This window comes from Mustelus asterias, chromosome 26 (genome assembly GCF_964213995.1).
Source record: "Mustelus asterias chromosome 26, sMusAst1.hap1.1, whole genome shotgun sequence".
In the NCBI taxonomy this organism is placed as follows: domain Eukaryota; kingdom Metazoa; phylum Chordata; class Chondrichthyes; order Carcharhiniformes; family Triakidae; genus Mustelus; species Mustelus asterias.
The window spans coordinates 2363376-2378914 of NC_135826.1; the positions used below are offsets into that span (position 1 = coordinate 2363376).

At 46.7% G+C, this 15539-nt stretch overlaps 1 protein-coding gene across 1 annotated transcript in view; it reads left to right on the forward strand.

Annotated features, from left to right (window-relative positions):
* The first annotated feature begins 1915 nt into the window (after positions 1–1915).
* slc35e1 (solute carrier family 35 member E1) overlaps positions 1916–15539 on the forward strand; it is a 42773-nt gene continuing 29149 nt past the window's right edge. The window contains exon 1 of the mRNA XM_078198067.1: positions 1916–2304. Within this exon, the coding sequence (XP_078054193.1) occupies positions 1974–2304 (331 nt within the window). The 5' untranslated portion in view covers positions 1916–1973. The remainder of the gene's footprint in view (positions 2305–15539) is intronic.

Below are 15539 nucleotides of genomic sequence, written 5' to 3' on the forward strand. Positions count from 1 at the left end.
ATTCAGGTTTTCTACATACATCGTGTTGCACTCTGAGGTGCTTCAATCCAATCAAAGAAACATTACAGATATTTTACAATGGTCATTACAAATGATAAAGGTATTTGTCTACATAGATCATGTTACACTCGGGTGCTTCCATACAATTGTGATTATAATAATCAGCATACACATTTATTGTCATTATACAACTTGAGGGGGTTCTCTACAATACCCCTCCCCTTGGTGCATTATGGCTGAAAGGACTTGGACAGTGACCTTTCCTCATTGAGCCCCAAGCTTTAGTGCATCTTCAGCACGTACTCCCGGACTCTGGAATATGCCAGTCTGCAACACTTGGTTAAAAACAACTTTGCACTGGAAGAGCAACAGGATTTGGGCAGATTGAAGAGAATCATAGAATCACTATGGGGCAGAAGGAGGCAATTCGGCCCATTGAGTCTGCACCTACTCTCTGACAAAGTATCTTACTCAAGCCCTCTCCCATGATCTATCCTTGTATTCCTACATTTCCCTAACCTACAGACTGGGAGGAAACCAGAGCACCTGGAGGAAACCCATGCAGACATGGGGAGAACATGCAAACTCCACACTGACAACTGGAATCAAACCTGTTTTTTAAAATCACTGATGTGCAGTTGCTGGCGTTGGACTGGGGTAGGCACAGTAAGTAGTCTCTCACCACCAAGTTAAAGTCCAACAGGTTTATTTGGTAGCACGAGTTTTCGGAGCACCGCTCCTTCATCAGGCGAGTGCACTCCCATGGAGCTGCTCAGGCTTGACCCTGGGCTGGAATTCACACATGAACAGGATGTACAGGTGCCCCTCCATGCATGTATTTATCAGAATACCTAAACATAATGGAGACAAAACTTAAATCAGCAATTTGCCTATCAGCAATATTGCACTGACCACTCGGGAACTTAATCCGCAGCTCCCTGTTTAATTCCTACGATCTGAATATTAATTCGTAATAAGTCTCACAACACCAGGTTAAAGTCCAACAGGTTTATTTGGTAGCAAAAGCCACTAGCTTTTGGAGCGCTGCTCCTTCGTCAGGTAAGTGGGAGTTTTGTTCACAAACAGGGCATATGAAGACACAAACTCAATTTACAAAATAATGGTTGGAATGCGAGTCTTTACAGGTAATCAAGTCTTAAAGGTACAGACAATGTGAGTGGAGAGAGCATTAAGTACAGGTTAAAGAGATGTGTATTGTCTCCAGACAGGACAGTTAGTGAGATTTTGCAAGCCCAGGCAAGTTGTGGGGGTTACAGATAGTGTGACATGAACCCAAGATCCCGGTTGAGGCCGTCCTCGTGTGCGGAACTTGGCTATCAGTCTCTGCTCAGCGACTCTGCGCTGTCGTGTGTCGTGAAGGCCGCCTTGGAGAACGCTTACCTGAAGATCAGAGGCAGGAGAATCACCAGGCAAGAGTGTTCTCTTCCTGTTGGGGAACACTTCAGCGGTCACGGGCATTCGGTCTCTAATCTTCCGCACACATGAGGACGGCCTCAACCGGGATCTTGGGTTCATGTCACACTATCTGTAACCCCCATGACTTGCCTGGGTTTGCAAAATCTCACTAACTGTCCTGTCTGGAGACAATACACATCTCTTTAACCTGTGCTGAACCCTCTCTCCACTCACATTGTCTGTACCTTTAAGACTTGATTACCTGTAAAGACTCGCATTCCAACCATTATTTTGTAAATTGAGTTTGCGTCTTTGTGCCCTGTTTGTGAACAGAACTCCCACTCACCTGAAGAAGGAGCAGTGCTCCGAAAGCTTGTGGCTTGTGCTACCAAATAAACCTGTTGGACTTTAACCTGGTGTTGTGAGACTCCTTACTGTGTTTACCCCAGTCCAATGCCAGCAGCTCCACATCAATATTAATTAGGCCATAGTCCCGCCCCCACGTTACTCGGACGCAATGACGTAATGACGGATCTTGCTGACGTTGGCGGGTGGCCATGGCGGAGCGGCGCCAGTCGCTGCTGAGGGATGGCCTGCGGGTTTTCATCCTCTGCCTCTGCTGGTATACCGTTAGCTCGGGCGGCAATGTCATCAACAAAGTCATCCTCAACCATTTCCCGTACCCGGTCACCGTCTCCCTCTTCCACATCCTCTCCATCTGCCTCTTCATGCCGCCGCTCATCCGCGCCTGGAACATCCCGCCGGCCGCCGAGCTGCCGCCCCGATACTTCAGCCGCCTCATCCTGCCGCTCGCCTTCGGCAAATACTTCGCCTCAGTGTCCGCCCATATCAGCATCTGGAAAGTACCCGTGTCATACGCACATACAGGTAGGGCGAGCCAGGGGGGGGGGGGCAGGGGGCGGGCAGGGGGCGGGGGGGGCAGGGGGGGGCGGGGGGGGCAGGGGGGGGCGGGGGGGGCAGGGGGGGGCGGGCGGGGCGGGGGGCAGGGGGAGGGGAGAGGCAGGGGGCGGGGGAGAGGCGGGGGAGGGGGAGAGGCGGAGGAGGGGCAGGGGGCGGGGGAGAGGCAGGGGGCGGGGGAGGGGCAGGGGAGAGGCAGGGGGCGGGGGAGGGGCAGGGGAGAGGCAGGGGGCGGGGGAGGGGCAGGGGAGAGGCAGGGGGCGGGGGAGAGGCAGGGGGCGGGGCAGGGGAGAGGCAGGGGGCGGGGGAGGGGGGGGAGAGGCAGGGGGCGGGGGGGGGGAGGGGCAGGGGAGGGGGAGGGCAGGGGAGAGGCGGGGGAGAGGCAGGGGGCGGGGAGGGGGGAGAGGCAGGGGGCGGGGGGAGAGGCAGGGGGCGGGGGAGGGGGGAGAGGCAGGGGGCGGGGGAGGGGCGGGGGAGGGGGGGGAGAGGCGGGGGTGGGGCGGGGGAGAGGCGGGGGTGGGGCGGGGGAGGGGCGGGGGAGGGGGGAGGGGGGAGGGGGGAGGGGCGGGGGAGGGGGGAGGGGCGGGGGAGGGGGGAGGGGGGGAGGGGCGGGGGAGGGGGGAGGGGGGGAGGGGGGAGGGGCGGGGGGAGGGGGGAGAAGAGGGTAGAGGGAGGGAGGGAGACAGGAGAGGGTGAGGGGGGGAGAGGCAGGGGAGGGGGAGCGGGAGGTAGGCAGGGAGGTGCCGAGGGTAGGGGTTCGGGAGGGTGGTAGGTTTGGGGGTGTGAGCGTGTTGGCATGGGTGGGATGTGAGGGTATGGGGGAGGGAGGGGAAGGGGTGAGCAGTATAGAGGGGAGGGAGGATGGTGGGGGAAGGAAGGTGGTGGCATGGGGGGATATGATGGTAGGGGTGGGCATGTAGTGGGGAAGTTGTGGTGAGAGGTGAGGGGTCGGAAGGAAGGGGGTGACGAGGGTAAAGTCAGAACCCCTACATTGTAGAAGGAGGCCTTTTGGCCCATCAAGTCTACACAGAGTGAGCCATCCCGGCCCTATCCCCGTAACCTCACACATTTACCCTGCTAGTCCCCCTAACCACGCATCTTGGGTCACTAAGGGGCAATTTACCATAGCCAATCCACTTAACCTGCACATCTGGAAACCGGAGCACCTGGAGGAGACCCACACAGACATGGGGAGATCATGCAAACTCCACACAGACACTGACCCAAGTCCAGAATTGAACCTGGGTTTCTGGTGCTGAGAGGCAGCAGGGTTAAATAGTGTGCTACTGCACTGTAGGGGCATGGGTGGAAGGTAGAGTATGAAGGAGAGTGAGTGGAGAGTGTAGGAGGGACGGTGGGTGGTTGGCGAGTGTAGGAGAGACGGAGGATGGGTTGCGAGAGTAGGAGGGATGGAGGATGGGTGGTAAAGGGAAGGGAAGGAGGAGCAGTGAGGGTGGAAGGGAGGTCAGGTGTAGGGGGAGTTATGGCATTTTACAGCACAAAGCGAGGTGCTTCGTGTTTGCCGGCCATCAGGCACCTATCTATTCTAATTGGAAGACAGTGCCGGGAGTGCTGTGGGGGGTATGTTGGGAGAGGAGGGTCAGCGTGTCGGGAAGTGTTTTGGAGGGAACATTCGGTGTATCAGGAGGGCCTGAAGAGTGAGTGGCGGGGGCAAAGAGTGTGTGGGGAGCATGTGTTAGGGGTGAAGGGCATTGAGTTGAGTGAAATGAAATCACAGGTAACTTCTGCAGCTGGGTTTTTGTAATGAGTTGTCTCCCCTGTGAGGGTCATCCTCTGATATCAGATCTGAACATTGAATGGTGGGAATAATGACACGGCTGTTATACTACTTTCAAATAGACTCTGGTTCTTTAATCTTTAAACACCCTGTGAATGACCATTTATGGTTTCACAGTTTCTCTAAATCTGGTTGAAATGCAATTCATTGCCCTCAGTTCTGGCTATGCCACACCAAGACCTGGGATCCAAATTAGATGCCAAATTAGTTCGCTAAAACTGATGGGCTGACTTTAGTATTGGATCGGGACTTGCTCCTGCTCACAGTTCGGTAATACCTTCAGTAATGTATGTGTGATTCGATTGGGCTCAGGCGAATGTACAGTCTCTCCATGTAGCAGCTTGTCAACTCTTACTGCCTAAACAGGTAGCTGAGGGCTGGCAGGGGGCAGTTAGCTCAGTTGGTTGGATGGCTAGTGTGTTGAACAGAATAGCACCAACAGCACACAATTTGATCCTTGTCTGGCTGAGGTAGAATTGAGGCCTGCCTCCTCGCCCTGTCTGGCAGCAAAATCATGGCATAAGCTATCATTTGGTGACATCATCTACTCTACCATTCTCTGGTTAGCTGCACCACTTTCTCTCACACCTCTCACTCACTTTTGATTTGCTTTCTCAAACTGCTTTCTGCAACTGACCCATATGTAATGCTTGAATTTTATTCCATTGTTCAGCTTCTAAAGCTCTAATATGCCACGTGTCAGTTTCCTGTATTGCAGCACTCAACTGCTGCTTCAGTTTACTGATCTCTGCCTCTTTCTCTCACAACTTCGTACAACTGGCTATTGTTGTGGCCTTACTTAACTCAAAGGCACGTTTCCCTTATCATCTCCAAACTCCTTCCCAATACTGCTGACCTCAAAAACATTGTCAGCAGATTCTATCCACTTTGGTCACTTGCCATTCAGATATACCCGGAGTACCTTCTGCTAGTCTTGTACTTCACTAGCTATTTTCTATCTGCCTTTGTCCACCCACGTCATTTGATTCAACACTGAGACCAATAATCAGCCAACTTAACCATAGCCCACCCAGGGACGCCAAATGTTGTCCTCTAACTCGGGTCAACTGACACTGTGACAAAGACTCAAACTCTCATTATTGTACAACAAATTTCCTTTATTGTCCTGTACCAAGTTACCACGATATTGCACCAGGCATCAAACTTCATTTATATGACTTACTTTGGTACACACAAAGTAGCTAACCTTTGATCTACTCCATTCTATACACAAGTATTCAAAAGGTATCAAAATTTCACAAAATATCCAAACTCGACTTAAATTTAAAGATGCTACCTGTGGCGAGGTAAACTGATCGGATTCCCTGCGTATGGGTTTTGTTTTGATGCCCCCAAATCTCAGACCTGAGGTCTTGTTTCTACAGTGGCTAATCTGGGGTACTGCTGCCAATATCTCCTCCTCAAAGAGACCCTGGTACTGGTCATGTATTCCCAAGGACAGGCACTAACACTAACCAATCACTGCCTTTTTGGTCACGAAAACAGAATTGTGCCTTGGTCAAAGGGTTGTAATTCTTTCAGGAACACGAGACACAGGGATCTGTGTTCAGTCACTCTACGTTCGAGGCATAGCAGCAGCCACTGTCCAATCAATTCCCGTGTTTATTCCATATTTACACATCTTATTCTTTGTTGCTCCTACAGTCCTTAGCCATCAGGTTTTGCTGGTGTCTTTATGCATATCCATCAGGCGACAACAGTTTGCAATATTTCCAAGTTGCATGTCATCTGCAAACTTTGAAGTTGTCCCCTGCATACCAAGATCTATATCATTCATATATATCAGAAAAACTGACTCAAAACTGACCCCTGGGGAACACCACTACAAATCTTTTAGGAGCAGAATTAGGCCCTTCAGCCCATTGAGTCTGCTTCGCCATTCAATCATGGCTGATATGATTCTCAAACCCATTCTCCTGCCTTCTCCCCGAAACCCTTAATCCTCTTATTGATCAAGAACCTATCTGTCTCTGTCTTAAAGACACTCAGTGACCTGGTCTGCACAGCCCTCTGTGGCAATGAGTTCCACAGATTCACCATCCTCTGGCTGATGAAATTCCTCGTCATAGTTTTAAAGGAACGTCCCTTCACTCTGAGGTTGTGCCCTCGAGTTGTAGTCTCTCCCACTAGTAGAAACATCTCTGCCTCTCAGTATTGTGAAGTTCGTCAGATTCCCCCCTCATCCTTCTAAACCTTCCTCCAGCCTGAAAAATATCTATCTCAGCTCCCTATTATTCAGCTAATTTTGTATCTGTGTTGTTACTGTTCATTTTTTATTCAATGACCTATAACTTCTCTCACAAGTTTGTAGTGTAGCACTGCATTGAATCCCTTCTGAAAGTCCATGTACACCACATCAGTAGCATCACCCTCATCGACACTTTCTGTTAGCCCCTCAAAAAACTCCAGCAAGTTAGTTGAACATAATTTCCCCTTTAGAAATCCATGCTGGTTCTTCGTAATCAGCCCACATTTTTCCATGTGACTAACTCTATCCTGAAATTTGTTTCTAGAAGCTTGCTCACCACTGATGTTTAACTGGCTGCCCTGTAATTGCTGGGGTTATCCTTACAACCTTTTTGGAACAAGAGTGCAACACTTACAATTCTCCTTTCCTCTGACATCTCCCCTGAGTCTAGAGAAGACTGGAAGAGTATGGCCAGCACCCCTGCAGTTTCCATCCTCACTTCCTTCAATAGCCTTGATGCATCTCATCTGGTTCCAGTGACTTGTTAACTTTCAGTATCAACAGTCTATTCAACACTTCCTCATCAATTTTGAAACCTTCTGGGGAGAGAGTTTTCTCATCTGTCACCATATCTTGGATAGCATCTGCCTCCTTGTTAAAGAATTTAATATAGCAGATAATAAAGAAAGCAAATGGAATGTTGGCATTTATAGCTAAAGGAATAGAATATAAAGGTAAGGAAGTATTGTTGCAACTATACAAGGCATTGGTGAGGCCGCACCTGGAGTGTTGTGCATAGTTTTGGTCCCCGTATTTGAGGAAATATGTAGTGGCATTGGAGGCAGTTCAGAGGAGGTTACATAGAACATAGAAAGCCACAGCACAAACAGGCCCTTCGGCCCACAAGTTGCGCCGATCACATCCCCACCTCTAGGCCTATCTATAGCCCTCAATCCCATTAAATCCCATGTACTCATCCAGAAGTCTCTTAAAAGACCCCAACGAGTTTGCCTCCACCACCACCGACGTCAGCCGATTCCACTCACCCACCACCCTCTGAGTGAAAAACTTACCCCTGACATCTCCTCTGTACCTACCCCCCAGCACCTTAAACCTGTGTCCTCTCGTAGCAACCATTTCAGCCCTTGGAAATAGCCTCTGAGAGTCTACCCTATCCAGACCTCTCAACATCTTGTAAACCTCTATCAGGTCACCTCTCATCCTTCGTCTCTCCAGGGAGAAGAGACCAAGCTCCCTCAACCTATCCTCATAAGGCATGCCCCCCAATCCAGGCAACATCCTTGTAAATCTCCTCTGCACCCTTTCAATGGCTTCAACACCTTTCCTGTAATGAGGTGACCAGAACTGCGCGCAGTACTCCAAGTGGGGTCTAACCAGGGTCCTATAAAGCTGCAGCATTATCTCCCGACTCCTAAACTCAATCCCTCGATTAATGAAGGCCAGTACGCCGTACGCCTTCTTGACCGCATCCTCCACCTGCGAGGCCGATTTAAGAGTCCTATGGACCCGGACCCCAAGGTCCTTCTGATCCTCTACACTGCTAAGAATGGTACCCTTCATATTATACTGCTGCTTCATTGGTTCACTAGATTGGTTCCAGGGATGAGGGGTTTGTCGTCTGAAGAGAGATTGAACAGTTTAGGTCGATACTCTCTGGAATTTAGAAGAGTGAGGGGAGATCAAATTGAGGTATTCAAGATGGTAAAAGGTATGGATAAAGTAGACATGGAGTGAATGCTTCCGCTGGTGGGGCATTCTAGGACGGGAGGTCATAGTCTTAGGATAAGGGGTAGCAAATTTAAAGCAGAGTTGAGGCAAAACTACTTCTCCCAAAGGGTTGTGAATCTGTGGAATTCGCTATCCCAAAATACAGTGGATGTTGGGACAGTGAGTAAATTTAAGGAGGAGTTAGACAGATTTTTAATTGGTAATCGGTTGAAAGATTATGGGGGGAAGGCAGGAAAATGGGGATGAGGAGCATATCGGCCATGATCGAATGGCGGAGCAGACTCGATGGGCCGAATGGTCTAATTCTGCTCCTATATCTTATGAACTTACGAATACCTCAGCCATGTCCCCTGCCTCCATGTATAAATTCACTTTTGGGTTCCTAATCAGCCCTACTCCTTTTCATAGAATACCTACAGTACAGAAGGAAGCCATTCGGCCCATCGAGTCTGTACTGGCCACAATCCCACCCGGGCCCTTTTCCCGTAACCCCACATATTTACCCAGCTAATCCCCCTGACACTAGGGTCAATTTGTCATGGCCAATCAACCTAATCTGCACATCTTTGACTGTGGGAGGAAACCAGAGCACCCGGAAGAAACCCACACAGACACGGGGAGAAAGTGCAAACTCTGCACAGACAGAGATCCGAGCCCAGAATTGAACCTGACTCCCTGGCACTGTGAAGCAGCAGTGCTAACGACCGTGCCACCTTTTACCAGCCGTTTATTATTTATTTGCCTATTGAAGACTTTGGGATTCTGCTTTGTTGGCTCCCAGTCTTTTCTCATAATCCCTCTTTGCTTCTCCAATGTGTTTTTTCAGTCCCCTCTGAACCTTCTGTATTCCTTCTGGTTCTCAACTGTATTTTCTACCTGATACCTGTCATAAGTACACTTTTTCTTCCTTACCTCAATTTCTAAATCCTTTTTCATCCAGGAAGCCCTGGATTTGTTTGCCTTCTCCTTCCCTTTAAAGGGAATGTACCTTGATTGTTTCTATTTTGAAGGTAGCCCATTGTTCAGCTGCAGTTTTTTCTGCCACCCTTTCATTCCAGTCTAACAAGCCCTATTCCGTTCTTGCCCCTTTGAAGTCAGCGCTCCTCCAGTTAATTTTAAGTCTGGATTTCCTATTATAATTTTCTATTATCATCCAAATCTTAAAATACAATGATCGCTGTCTCCTAAATGTCCCCCTCACTGACACTTGATCTATTTGGCCAACCTCAAAATTTAGGTAGTAGGCAGGCTTCTAGTCCTGGAGCTTTACCACTTTATCATTAACAACATTGGAAAGGCAAGCATTGATAAATAGCCATTTGGCCTATTAAAGTCTATTCCACAACTCGCCTACAAAGGTCTTTCTCTCCTGTAATTGTTCTGTGATGCTCTCCCCATTATCCTAATTCCCCATTTGCTTCTGCTGACTTAAGTGGCAGATTATTTCATTTCATATTTATCACTGAGTGGTAAATTTCACCCTTGCATGATTCATTTTAACACATTTTGCTTTGCCCTCTGCCCATATCATTTCTACTTTTGAAGTAATATTCTGAGATTGTGGAACAAGTTCCTATTGGCTGTTCCTGGACTCTGTTACCTTTATACAGCAGTGTTTAAACAGTTGCTTTACCTTAACATTAAGGTTGTTGACTTAGAGTGTTTAAGCTACCAGGATATGGTTCCCATTTTCAATCAAGATTTTAAAAAGTATCGAAGACTGTTCGTGAATAGAATTCAACTTAGAATTCAGTTTTTAGCACGTAGGCTTTGATTTAAAAAAAACTTTGGAGAAATATTTACTCCAAATACAGATGAAGTCTTATCTTCATAACAGAGAAGGAAACAACTTGTCCTTTCACAAGAAATGGACGCACTGGTGTAATTTGGAGCCAATTAAATATTGAGTCGCAGTCTTTATTGGCAAAACCTGTCCTCTGCCAGCACATAACTCCTCTACAGCACTTGAGCAACTTCAACTTGAGCAACTACACCCTGCAGTCATACTGTAAAGTTAAACAACTCGTGTACACCTTGGTTTGGATTCTTTCCCAGCCATTTTCTAATTACACTACTATGCTGACCTAGAAATAAAGCTGATGTTGGACACAGCAATGTTGTTGCATGTATCATTACTCTCTGTATGTACTTAATGTTGTTCACTGTAAGCCTGTCCAATTTTGGTAGCAACTCTGGTGATGTATTTTTAATGGTTCTGTCCTCTGGGGCTCTGTGGCCTCTCGGAGGAGGGGAACTTTGTGGAGGCGCTTTCTTCAAATTGTAACCACTAGTTCATGATGTTCTATATTAATGGTTGAGGACAGGACAAGATTGGACCTAACTCTAACGCTTTCTGTTATCAGAATAAGCATTTGAATTATGCTACTGGAGAAGCTACTGCTCAACATGTGAGTGGCACCTTCAATAGAGGAGGGGCGGGGTTGAAAAGAAATAAATGAAACTCTCCTGAGAGCTTGTTATGAAGATGTGCAATGGTATGTGGAAGAACAAACTGCTGCGGATTCTGTAAATCCGAAATAACAAAATCTAGAAATGCTCTGCAGGTCGGGCAGCATCTGTGGTGAGAGAAAAACAGAGTTCATGTTTTTAGGTGGATTATGTTTCTTCAGAATAGTATGTTGGACATTGTCTTAGAATAATAAAGTGAGGGTTAATGCCACAGTTTTTGCCTCTGTTTGGCAACATAATTGATTTGGGGCCCAATTACTACCCGACACTAATTTGTTGCTGGTGCACAGTGCAGGATATCAGCTGATCTCCATGAAACCAGTCCTTCTCCAGCTGCTGCTCATTGTAACTGGCCTCTGATCCTGTTTTAATGGACCACATCCTTCCGCAAATAAGGGGACCAAAATTGCACACAGTACTCTAGTTGCGGCCTCATCAGTACCTTGTACAATTAGATTATCTATATCCCTTTGCAGACTTTCAGCGTCCTGTGCGCAGTTTGCTTTTCCACCCATCTGCGAATTTTGACACACTACACTTGGTCCCCAACTCCAAATCATCTATGTAAATCGTAAACAATTGCGGTCCCAACACTGATCCCTGAGGCACACCACTAGTCACTGATCGCCAACCAGAAAAACACCCATTTACCCCCACTCTTTGCTTTCTGTTAGTTAACCAATCCTCTATCCATGCTAATACATTACCCGTAACACTGTGCACCTTTATCTTATGTAGCAGTCTTTGGTGCGGCACCTTGTCAAATGCCTTCTGGAAATCCAGATACACCACATCCACAGGTTCCCCATTGTCCACTGCACATGTAATGTTCTCAAAAAATTCCACCAAATTAGTCAAACATGATCTGCCCTTCATGAACCCATGCTGCGTCTTACCAATGGGACAATTTATATCCAGATGTCTCGCTATTTCTTCCTTGATGATAGATTCAAGCATTTTCCCTACTACAGAAGTTAAGCTAACTGGCCTATAGTTACCTGCCTTTTGTCTACCTCCTTTTTTTAAACAGTGGCGTCACATTTGCTGTTTTCCAATCTGCGGGAACCACCCCAGAGTCCAGCAAATTTTGGTAAATGACCACTAGTGCATTTGCTATTTCTCCCGCCATCTCTTAGTACCCATAGCTAGGGTGTAGCGAAAGATCAACTTAATGCGAGGTAGGTCCATTCAAAAGTCTGATGGCAGCAGGGAAGAAGCTGTTATGAGTCGGTTGGTACGTGACCTCAGACTTTTGTATCTTTTCCCCGACAGAAGAAGGTGGAAGAGAGTATGTCAGGGGTCCTTGATTATGCTGGCTGCTTTTCTGAGGCAGCGGGAGGTGTAGACAAAGTCAATGGATGGGAGGCTGGTTTGCGTGATGGACTGGGCTACATTCACGACCCTTTGTAGTTTCTTGCAGTCTTGCAAGGAGCCATACCAAGCTGAGATACAACCAGAAAGAATGCTTTCTATGATGCATCTGTAAAAGTTGGTGAGAGTCATAGCTGACATGCCAAATTTCCTTAGTCTTCTGAGAAAGTAGAGGATAAAAGCAAATTACTGAAATGCTGGAATCTGAAACCAAAAGAGAAAATGCTGGAAAATCTCAGCAAGAATGGCAGCATCTGAAAGCAGAGAAAAGAGCTGATGTTTCGAGTCAGACGACCCTTTGTCAAAGCTGAGAAAGTAGAGGCATTGGTGAGCTTTCTTAACTATGGTGTCAGCATGGGGGGGCCCAGGACAAGTTGTTGGTGATGGACACCTAAAAATTTGAAGCTCTCGACCATTTCTATTTTGTTCCCATTGATGTAGATGGGCATGTTCTCCACCACGCTTCCTGAAGTCGATGACTATCTCCTTCGTTTTGTTGGCGTTGAAGGAGAGATTATTGTTGTCGCACCAGTTCACCAGATTCTCTATCTCATTCTTGTACTTCATCTCATCATTGCTTGTGATCCGACCCACTACGGTGGTATCATCAGCAAACTTGAAAATTGAGTTGGAGGGGAATTTGGCCACACAGCCAGAGATATATAAGGAGTATAGTAGGGGGCTGAGAACACATTTTGGTAGATTGAACCAGGGCAGGACTTACTCAGTTAATGGTAGGGTGTTGGGGAGAGTTATAGAACAAAGAGATCTAGGGGTACATGTTCATAGCTCCTTGAAAGTGGAGTCACAGGTAGACAGTGTGCGGAGAAGGCATTCGGCATGCTTGGTTTCATTGGTCAGAACATTGAATACAAGAGTTGGGACGTCTTGTTGAATTTCTACAATACATTGGTAAGGCCACACTTGGAATACTGTGTATAGTTCTGGTCACCCTATTATAGAAAGGATATTATTAAACTAGAAAGAGCGCAGAAAAAATTTACTAGGATGCTACCAGGACTTGATGGTTTGAGTTATAAGGAGAGGCTGGATAGACTGGGACTTTTTTCTCTGGAGTGTAGGAGGCTGAGGGGCAATCTTATAGAGCTCTATAAAAATAATGAGGGGCATAGATCAGCTAGATAGTCAATATCTTTTCCCAAAGGTAGGGGAATCTAAAACTGGAGGGCACAGGTTTAAGGTGAGAGGGGAGAGATACAAAAGTGTCCAGAGGGGCAATTTTTTCACACAGAGGGTGGTGAATGTCTGGAACAAGCTGCCAGAGGCAGTAGTAGAGGTGGTTACAATTTTGTCTTTTAAAAAGCATTTAGACAGTTACATGGGTAAGATGGATATGGGCCAAATGCTGGCAATTGGGACTAGCTTCGGGGTATTTTTTAAAAAAAGGGTTCATGGACAAGTTGGGCCAAAGGACCTGTTTCCATGCTGTAAATCTCTGACTCTAACTCAGTCAAATTAATCAAAGATGATTTGCCTTTAACAAATCTGTGCTGTCTTTCACTTATTAGCCCACTTTTTCCAGATGCCAATTAATTTATTCCAGAGTAATGACTCAAAGTTTCTCCACCACTGACATTTGGCTGATTCACCTATAAATGCTGGGTTTACACCCCTCCCATTTTTAAAAAATACAATCCCTTCTTTCACCAAATAGAATGTAAAGTTTCATGGTAGCGTATCTCCCGAGGCGGTAGTACAGTCTGTCTAAGTTAGTTGGTTTAAGATGTTGTTGTGCAGCAGAGCACATAATGATTAGTGCACTTAGCGCAGACTTGATGGTTGTCTGAGTGAGCACTGGCAACTGTTTTACGTGTAACCATGTGCAATGCTTGTAATGGTGACACTTTACTGCTTATGACTAATCTGCAGCAGGCCATCAGTTGAAACTTCTACACTTCAATTGATGGGACTAAATCTCACTACAAATCTTCCAATCTGAACATTTGTATTGAAGCTAAATGATATGTAAATGGAAGGGATCATGTGTCTTGACATCATCAGTCAGCTGTCTGCTGAGACTTTGCAATAAGATCTCTGCACAAGCTGTTGGAGAATGACCTAGATCTCCTCATCAGAAATGCCTCTTATTGACATGAGAACGAATTGACTGCTGAAGTAACTCACTCAGTTCCCCGGTCTTTTGCTGCTGAGAATCTTGAGGGGAGAGAAATGGGAAACACTGGCCCTTAAGGGGCGTATATTTGGGATGGTGGCGCGATGGAGCACTGGGCTTTGACTGCACATGTACCTTTGTGTATGTTGAGAAGTTGGAGAGAGTAATGACCCACCCAGTTCACTTTCTCTAGACAGCAGCATGCCATTTAACTGTGCAGGAAAGATACATTTGGAAGCCTGAATCCATCGAGGAAAGGTGGTTAAATAATTCATATTAAAAATCCCTATTATCTGGTCCAAAAATTTAGCTTGGCTCTACTGGTTTCTTTTTCTATCCCCATCTTCACAGCACCAGGGACCCGGGTTCGATTCCTGGCTTGGGTCACTATCTGTGTGGAGTTTGCACATTCTCCCCGTGTCTGTGTGAGTTTCCTCCAGGTGCTCCAATTTCCTCCCACATTCTGAAAGACATGCTGGTCAGGTGCATTGACCCCAACAGGCACTGACTAGGGAAATTTCACAATAACTTCATTGCGGTGTTAATGTAAGCCTTACTTGTGACTAATAAATAAACTTTTTTAAAAAGCTTTAATATATATATACAAATATATATGCAATATATTTAAAAAAATATTTGCATTATATATGCAAATTAATGCACATAGATTTCTTAAAGTGCTGGTCAGGTTTTTCCTCAGAGGGAGGATTACGCCAGGATGCTTTGGCCAACTATGTCCGCTTTTATTATTAACCTACAATATTTTTCAAAACCTTTCAGCTGTACACTCCAATAAAATTTTCTAACATGACCTTTCCTCAAATATGTAAGAAATGTAGGATTTGATGCCACAGAAGCCAATATAAGAACATAAGAAATACGAGCAGGAGTAGGCCATCTAGCCCCTCGAGCCTGCCCCGCCATTCAATAAGATCATGGCTGATCTGATAGTGGTTTAGTTCCACTTACCCGCCCGCTCCCCATAACCCTTAATTCCCTTATTGATCAGAAATCTATCTACCTGTGACTCAAACATATTTAACAAGGTAGCCTCCACTGCTTCAATGGGCAGAGAATTCCAGAGATTCACTACCCTCTGAGAGAAGAAGTTCCTCTTCAACTCTGTCCTAAGCTGACTCCCCCTTATTTTGAGGCTGTGTCCTCTAGTTCTTGTTTCCTTTCTAAATGGAAAGAATCTCTCTGCCTCTACCCTGTCGAGCCCCTTCATTATTTTATATGTCTCTGTAAGATCTCCCCTCAGCCTTCTAAACTCCAACGAGTACAGGCCCAATCTACTCAATCTCTCCTCATAAGCCAACCCCCTCATCTCCGGTATCAACCTGGTGAACCTTCTCTGTACTCCCTCCAAGGCCAATACATCCTTCCGCAAATAAGGGGACCAAAATTGCACACACTACTCCAGTTGTAGCCTCACCAGTACCTTGTACAATTGCAGCAAGATCGCCCTGCTTTTA